The sequence below is a fragment of the Hemitrygon akajei genome, chromosome 11, assembly GCF_048418815.1.
Source record: "Hemitrygon akajei chromosome 11, sHemAka1.3, whole genome shotgun sequence".
NCBI classification, from domain to species: domain Eukaryota; kingdom Metazoa; phylum Chordata; class Chondrichthyes; order Myliobatiformes; family Dasyatidae; genus Hemitrygon; species Hemitrygon akajei.
In genome coordinates this window covers 21,509,338-21,518,388 of record NC_133134.1, presented here as the reverse complement: position 1 = coordinate 21,518,388, position 9,051 = coordinate 21,509,338, and the positions used below count along the sequence as shown (strand labels likewise).

The 9,051-nt window shown below is 44.5% G+C and overlaps 1 protein-coding gene across 1 annotated transcript; it reads left to right on the top strand.

Moving 5' to 3' along the window:
• The first annotated feature begins 6,261 nt into the window (after positions 1-6,261).
• socs1a (suppressor of cytokine signaling 1a) lies at positions 6,262-8,804 on the top strand. Its single transcript, XM_073059873.1, has 2 exons — positions 6,262-6,759; positions 7,763-8,804. The coding sequence occupies exon 2, from the start codon at positions 7,835-7,837 to the stop codon at positions 8,468-8,470; it is 636 nt and encodes a 211-aa protein (XP_072915974.1). The 5' UTR covers positions 6,262-6,759; positions 7,763-7,834; the 3' UTR covers positions 8,471-8,804.
• Positions 8,805-9,051: the final 247 nt, after the last annotated feature.

The following is a 9,051-nucleotide window of genomic DNA, read 5'->3' as shown; positions in this document are numbered from 1 at the left end:
CCGGAAATTCGAGAGGCTAGTCAGCATCTTGGAAATCCCAGGCAGCTTTAAGAGTGATGCTGGGAACAGAAGCCAGATATGTCTGAAGCCATACACTGCGCTGGTTACTGGAGTTGGGCGAATCTCACTCCTGAACCGATCTTTGTGAGAAAGAAGACAGCCTTGATAGTTAGGATTGGTAGATGGATTGGCTGGGAATGGAGAGGATGTGTGTCTAACTCCTGCTGATAAATTTGCTGGAGAATGGCTAGTTACAGTGGCCACTTTGCACTATATATGCAGCCTAAGAAAAGGTTCTTAAAAGCATAATTAGTAATTAGAAGCAATTTTACTGGACTTTTTGCTAATGTTAATATATATCTGAGAGGAAAAGGAAAGATCCCCAGCGCTCCAAAGTGAAATTGTGAGCTTCTATATTTGATTCCAGTTTACCAAGTTTAACTCCTTCCATCTCCGATTTTATACGTTGCAGAAGGCCATTTGATGCGGCAGCTTTCAGAGCATATCCATCATTCCTATTCCCCCACTTTATTCCCCAAAATCCCTCAATTCTTCTGCTACCCACTACACGAGAGGGCAACGTACCGGAGCCATTGAACTAACCAGCCTGCCTTTGCGAATCCAGAACATCAGGGGAGAACGCCCATGGAATTGTAGGGAGGAAGGTGCAAAATCCATATAAGCAGTATCCAAGGTCAAGTTTGAACACGCAGGTCACCAGAACTGGGTGACCCCTTCAGCCTTCATCCTGCCTGCCACACTCTCGACCCCCATGCCTCCTCCACTGTTGTGAGCATTGCTACAGCCTCCTGAGAAAGTATTGAGAGGAACAAGTTGATTTCCAACATAGAACATTATAGCACAGAATGGGTTCTTTGGCCCATGATCTTCTGCCAGCCATTTAACTTACCCCATGATCATCCCCTTGCCACCTACTCAGACCCCCTTATATTTTTATTCCATCCATGTGCCTATCCAAGAGCCTCTTAAATATCCCGATGTGTTTGCCTCTTCCACCACCCCTGGCAGGACATTTCATGCACCCACCACCCTCTGCACAAAAAAACCTACCTCTGACATCTTGCCTAAACTATCCCCCCACTCACCTTAAAAGGTTGCTCTCTGGTATTCACCATTGCTGACGGTGAAAAAAGTTGCTTGCTGTCCATCCTATTTGTGTCTCTTCTCATCTTATACATCTCTATCAAATTGTCTCTCGTCTTTCTTCACTTTGAAGTGAAAAGCTTTAGCTTGCATAGTCCTTCCTCATAAATCATGTTCCCTAATCCGGGCAGCATCCTGGTAAATCTCTTCTGCACCCTCTCTACAGCTTCTACATCCTTCCTATAATGAGGTGGCCAGATTGAAGATATTACTCCAGTGTGGTCTAACCAGAGTTTAAAAGAGCTGTAATATTACCTCATGAACTCAAGCGTTTGATGCGTTCTGGATTGACCCTCAATAGCTGAGAGAAACATATTCTTTTCATTTAAAAACTAGAGTATATTCATGATTAAAAATATATAAAAGGACGAAACAGTGCTAAAAAACGTTTATGTTCATGTTGGGTACATTTAGTTGTGTAAACTTTGAAGAAATAAAATACAAATATAGGACCATTGTCCCTCACGTGGCTCCCAGAGGTGACACTCCTTTCATTGTTCGAAGGGTTTCCCCCACCCAACTTTGCCCCGCCATGTGAGGTAGCAAAAGGATCCTATTATGTGGTCCTACTCCACAAAGTATTTGCATTAGTGGCACGGAATTTCACTCCATCTTTAGATAGATAGATAGATAGATAGATAGATAGATAGATAGATAGATAGATAGATAGATAGATAGATAGATAGATACTTTATTCATCCTCATGGGGAAATTCAACTTTTTTTCCAATGTCCCATACACTTGTTGTAGCAAAACTAATTACATACAATACTTAACTCAGTAAAAAATATGATATGCATCTAAATCACTATCTCAAAAAGCATTAATAATAGCTTTTAAAAAGTTCTTAAGTCCTGGCGGTTGAATTGTAAAGCCTAATGGCATTGGGGAGTATTGACCTCTTCATCCTGTCTGAGGAGCATTGCATCGATAGTAACCTGTCGCTGAAACTGCTTCTCTGTCTCTGGATGGTGCTATGTAGAGGATGTTCAGAGTTATCCATAATTGACCGTAGCCTACTCAGTGCCCTTCGCTCAGCTACCCGTGTCAGTCAGTAAAATTCAAGATTCAAGTTTATTTGTCACGTGTACATCAAAACAGATTGGGCTTTTGATTACCTTTTGTTCCCTTACAGACATCTTATGGTGCTGGAAGACTGACAAGTTTTGGGTAGACTGAGGGGCACTCTTCACTGAGTTGATAACCTTCCAGCAGCACTGGATGGAACTGACCCCACGCCTCCCTCAGTTTAAGCACAATCCAGTGTCTAGGCTGTTAACTCATGACTAACTAACCAACCCCTACATCATCACAATTTCTTTTTGTGGTCCTGGCTAGTTTGCACATCACTACTCCCACAGAGCAAACAAAAAAACATAATCTAAATATAACATTCACCTACACCATTATTCATCTGACTAAAAGAAGTGCTGGCCAAACAAATGGAACCTCCCCTCCTCCAGCTTCTGGCTCAGTGCTGCTAACCTTATTCATACTGTTCCATATCACAAGTCACACATACACTTTTGCATACATTGCACGGACAGTGTAACAGGACGCCCAGGAGTGGTGGTAGAGGCAGATACAAAAGTGGAGGTTAAGAAAGTTTTTAGATTGGTTCATGAATATGAGATCACTTGAAGGCAGATGAGATTAACACACGTACAATGCTGGAGGAACTCAGCAGTTCAGGCAGCATCTAATAAACATTTCAGGAATAAGTGTCTCAGTCCAAGATTTTTCACTGGATTCTCTTGTGTTTATAGATTGAGTGTCACTTGTCACTGTGTTCAGCACAAATATTGTGGGCCAAAATATCTGTTCTTGTGCTGCACTGTTCTGTGTTCCATGTTGAATATACTCACACTCAAATGTACACATGCTAACACACTTATCAACAACACCAATGTAATCTCAGAAGTCTCACACAGTTTATCAGATCCAGTGTCTGCTGTCTCTTGGAATGAGTGGATGGTAGAAATTACATTGTGAAAAATTCCAGATAAAAATCACAAAGCAGAATACTGGAAATCTGAAATAAAACCAGAAAATCCTGGAAATCCTCTGCAGGTCAGGCCCAGAGCCAACTAATTCGCCTAATGCATTAACCCTTTCATTCCCAGAATCATTCTTGTCACTCTCCTCTGGACCTTCTCCAATGTCAACACATCTTTTCTTAGATAGGGGGCCCAAGCCTGCTCACAATACTTTCATGTTTTCTCACTCCAGTCCAAAATGAAATGCCAAGCCTAAGGTCCCTAGAATTGCACAACGGAATACCAGGCCACGGGAACATGGAAAAAAACAGAACGCCATTCCGCCCTTTGAATCTGATCTATACCCAACCTTGGATTCTTTAACCATAACACCCTGGCCTACAAAAATCGCACATAGTATGGATTTTCAAGGATATATGCTCAACAGTAATAAAATACCGCTACAAATGCGTAGCAGGTCCAAAAACAGAGTGATAGAGCACTACAGTACAGAAGAAGGCCTTTTGGCCCATTTACTCAGTACCAAACTGCTATTCTGCCTAGTCCAATCAACCTGCAGCCAAACCATAGATATCCATGCGCTTTTCCAAATTTCTCTTTAATGTTGAAATCGAACTCACATCCTCAACTTCTGCTGGCAGCTGGTCCTACACTTGCACCACCTGAGTGAAGTTTCCCCTCAGGTTCACTTAAGTAGTTCACCTTTCGCCCCTTAACCTATGACCTAGTCTCACCCAATCGCAGTCTGCTTTCATTTCCCCTATATACCTTTCATAATGTTCCATACCTCTTGTCAAATTTCCCCTCATTCTCTTATACCTCAGGGAATAAAGTCCAGAGGAAGAAACAGCTGTCACATTTCATAGTAATCCGAAACTTATTTCCTCTCCACAAATTCTGCCCGATATCCAAGAGTAGTGCCATCATATTCATTTAATTTTTATTTCAACTTTCCATCACCCGCTTTGTTTTATTTCCAGAATTTAATTGATGGGTTTATTCGAGGTTGTTCAATTTAAATTCAGTAGCGGTTCTTTAAAAGTTAATGCCGGACACTAAACCGGCGGCAAGAGAAATCGCAGGTGAGCACATTAGGGTTCACTGTGTGTGCTGGAATCGCCCAGCGTGATGTCAAGGCTAAGGTGTTTCACACGTTCAGGAAACTATGCAAATCGCAAAACTCTGATACTCTCTCCCGGCGCTTCTTTACTGCATTTCAGAGCGAGCTTACAGAAAACGGACCACAATCTGTCACTGGCGACACTAATACAGATATAGTTGACTAAAAAGGTGTGAAGCAGCGGTATCACATTATGACAGTAATCAAATCCAACCAGGCACCTGGATCTGAAGCCCCGTTCAGAATCACGTTTAACATCACTGACGTGTTGCAAAACTGAAGTGTTTTGGGCAGCGCAACACATACAAAAACTATAAATTACAATTATATAAAGAGTGAGGTTGTGTTCATTGTCCGTTCATAAATCTGATTGCGGAGGGGAAGGAGCTGCTCCTAAAACGGCCAAGTGGTCTTCCAACTCGTGTACCTCCTCCCCGATGGAAGAGGACACGTCCTGCGTGGCGGGGAGTCTTCAATAGTCACGGCGGCTTTTTGAGACATCGCCTTCTAAAAACGAAACTATCCCTCCTAATTCCCGGCGACCCCTTAATTTAGTCAGAATGCAACCAGCAGAGGGATGAGGAATTGGGTTCGATTCACAGAAATGGAGGGGGAGGAGGGTCGACTGAGAATTAGCATCGGTGACGCTGCTGTTGTTGCCGCCTTTTTTTGTATAATGGAGAAGGTTGCTAATCTGCAGTTTCATTGATGTGGTGGCTCTTCCCCGAAATCTGAACTGCGCATCACTGTATCTAAAGGAGGTCAGAAACCGATTCCAGGAAACCCTCAACCACCTTTCCTGAACTTGACTCTCAAACTCTTGAACAGAAGCCTCTTGTCAGGCAGAGTGCGCGCACCAGAGACCGGATCTCGCTCGGCGGTCCGGCCGCGCACCTCGGCCCCTATTTACCATCATTCACATGAGCTCCTTCGCCTCGAACTAGGCCCGACCGCCCCACAACAGGTGGGCCCGCGCATCTTTGAAACTATCACTTTTTTTAAAGGTGAACCCCCATCCTCCAACACACAGAACTAAAACTGGGTATACGCTGCAGTCACCGTTTACTGGAAGGGATTTTCGCTGTGACTGGATGTGTCTTGTAGATCTATTTAATATGATAAGTGGTAATCATTCTCCTCGACTACTTTTCCAGGCATTTTCTTTTTACAGTAAAAAGAGGGCGGCCTCAAAACGGAGCATTACTCTTTTAATTTTCAAAGCACCTGGCTTCTAAACAAAGGCTAAAATAAACATTGACGTGCCCCTAGTGTCTGAGAGCTAGAACTCCTTCTGAAGTGTAAAGTCTTATGCTGAAGTAAGAACGCAGATGCTGCACGGCAAGATCCCATAAACACCACTGGGTTTAAAGGACCGGATAACCCGCTGTACATTGAGACACAAACTAGTGCCCATCTGCAGCAACTAAATATCAGTCACGACGTTTTGTTTCGACCAGGCGCGGCAGAAGAGTATCATTCAGCCGCGCCGAGCTCCCAGCGCCAGCACTAACACTAACTAACGCAGGGCTGTGCCGCCCTCCTCGACCCCCGTCAATCCCACTCCCAATATCGACCCTGAGAACTCTGCCCCGACCGTAAACCGCAGCAGCCTGGGTTGCCGGGGGAAAGCGGGCCCGCAAAAAAGGGGTAAATGCCGACCGCCTTCGACAGGGAGACCTTTCAAGCGAATGACCAGTAATCCGGTTGCTGCTGGGTCCGAAGAGGAACCGAGCGGTCTTTCCTGTTCTAGAGCCGGGCTCTAGTTCAGCACACTCGGCTCCGAGGTGGAATTTGTCCGCCTCCCTCTCTGTTCGTCCCCCCTCCGTGTTTTCCTATCCCTTTGCTCACCACTCCGTACACCTCGCCTCTCTCATCGCAAAGCTGCTCCGGTTATCTACCCCTCCCCCACCCCCTTCCCTGTCTAAACACTCTTTCCACCTCTCTCGCACCAAATGCCCTTTCCCCCTCGTCTGCCACTGTACTCGCGCCTTCGTTTGGCCGTGCGAGGCTTTTAAAAAAAACTTGCTCTTTGAGTAACACTTCCAGAGAAACACAGAACATCAGCGCCCTGAAATATAAACACAGTTCTTAGAATTGCTTAGAAATGAAACCGAAAGTGAAGTGTACGAGACGGGGACTGGTCGGTTGAAAGCAGGTGATTTCCTCGAATCGAATATGGGAGGGAAGGTGATATAAAACGAACTGATGTCAGCTCGCACTCCAGACTAGATCTAACAAGAGGCGATGAATGTGCATGGCTTCTGGGAGCCTTGTAAATGTGTAAGGAAGCACGGTTTATTGATTCTATCATACAGTCCACTACTCAGGGAGCTCAACTCAGCGTTCACCGAGACTCCACTCACTCGCTGCTGCTACACACCGCCCAAGCGAACGGACTTTCTCGGCGCCTCGTCCTCTGCAAAGGACGTTTGGAATCTTTCCCCCAAGTTCTCCGCAGATCCGAACCTGATGCAGAAGGTAAGAACGGCGTAGTTAAAGGTTACTTTGCATTGTTTGTGAAATGACAGATTCGGCACTTAAAAATTAAATGCATCTTGCAGATGTCGAAGTAACAGTTAGTGCAAATGGGAGAGTGGGAGTAGGTTAATTCATACTTAAGGCTTGCAGGCAAAAAGAATCTTGTTAAGGATTCCCGGTGACCATTAAATCAATTAAACGGTAGTTTTCAGTGAGAGCTTGGAGACTTGATTCCCTGTGCATGGGGGTTGTGGGAATGCTAATACTCTTTACAGCTATTGTGATAAAGAATGTATTATGCACAGTTCGGAGGCTTCTCTAGTACCTGCAGAGCAGGCGCTTAATCCGTGACATCTGCCCTAGGGCATCAGGGTTTAAAACTGGAAACCCACCTGGAAGACGGCCTTCTGACTTGCGTGATTCATTGCTTGTATTTTAAGGACAGGACCACATCAAAGGTGCTTGAAATGACGCGCAGATGCGCGGAAGTGCTTCAACATCTGGGCAGAGGTGGGATTGGGCACGGGCACTAGCGGAGGCAGAGAAAAATCATTAGTTTGACCAGAATTAGGGAGGAAAACCAAGATGTATGATTGCAGAGTTTCCTGCGGTTTGCAGCGACCCAGATTGGGTCCCAGTGATAGATTTTGGGTCCATTAGCTGCAGTCGTTCCGTAGTTGACGCCTGCCCTCTGGGTATTTACAACATTTTTAAGTACTTGAGATGGCAAGAACTGCCCTGGATGATCAAACTTAGAAAAGAAAGGACGTGAGCATGGGATTTCCTACACTATCGTTATGAGTAAGCTAGCTTCTATTGCGCAGTTTGATCAGCCGGTGGGCCAGTTGGATCTTTCACAGAGATATCGGTATGAAAATTACGTTTTTGATTTTAGTTTCTAATTCAGTGATACGAGAATCGTTTACATTACTGGCATATTTTATTTTCAATTTGGCACATTTACAGGAACTTGCTGACTCACTTGTTTCCTCTTCCCTTCCAGGGTTGGTAATTATCTGCATCGCAGTGAAGCCTCTAGCTATGGGAGACCACCCAGGATCGTCCATGCTATAGGATGGTGGCAGACCGCAATTTGACTGACAAAGCTGCCAATGCCAGGGACCATCTAGAGCCTCAGATACTGGAACCCTCAGAGCACAACCATGGCCTCCAGCAGCCCAACCAGGGACACCAGCCAGCAAGGTCTAACACCAGCAACCGCCAGGTGGAAACACACTTCAAACCCTTCAAATCTTATTCGGACTTCCTCATCATCAACAAGACTTGCAGATACTTGGAGAACAGTGGCTTCTACTGGGGCCCAATGTCAGTGGAGGTGGCACACAACAAACTTAAATCTGAACCTGTGGGGACCTTCCTCATCAGAGACAGCAAACAGAAGGATTACTTTTTCTCCCTCAGTGTCAGAACTGCCAGTGCTCCTGTCAGCTTCAGGATTCAGTTTAAGGGTGGACAGTTCGGTTTGGATGGCAGTGAGGAGTTTTTCAGCTGTGTCTTGAAGCTAATTGAGCACTTCACAACAGCACCAAGAAGCCTGCTCTCCAAACCTCTGCGCAAAGTGAAGCTGCAGCCCTTGCAGGAAATCTGCAGGAAGAGGATTATTGAGTTATATGGGAAGGACAGCATTGACCATCTCCCCTTAAATAAGGTTCTGAAGGATTACCTGAATACATTTCCATTCCGTGTTTAAAAGAGCAGCATTACCCTCTTTTCTCCCTTCCTTCTGAACCCACCCTCACAAATTCACCTCACCCCACCCCAACCTTCACTTAGCGATCTGTGAAGAAAAGGGTGCCACCAAAGTAATGGAATTCTAATGTTCGGTCCTATTTGGGGGATTTCTCTTTGTAGCATTGTGTTTTAGTTTTGGAGAAAACTTGAACCATTTCATGACTGTTTACAGATACAAAGATAATGTTTACACTATGTGGGGTTTGTGACCCACTGTTTGTTTTCTGCCATGCAGAGTTATAATATTCTTAATTCATTTTGTAATAAATCAAAATATATTGTGAAAGATTTAATTACACTTGTTGGGATGTTTTTAATCTTACATTGTTCCTTCACTACTGTTTGGTCTAGAATTCTAATTAGAGTTCTCAGGACTTTTAGTACACACCTAAGTAGAAATATATTCTCACTTTGGCTAGAGTTTCAGGCTGTCTGTTCTTTATTACTGAGCCAAGGATAAGAATGTAAAAAATAGGAACAAGAGATTATTATTTATTATTCACAGACACAGCATGATTACAAGCCCTTCTGGTCCAACAA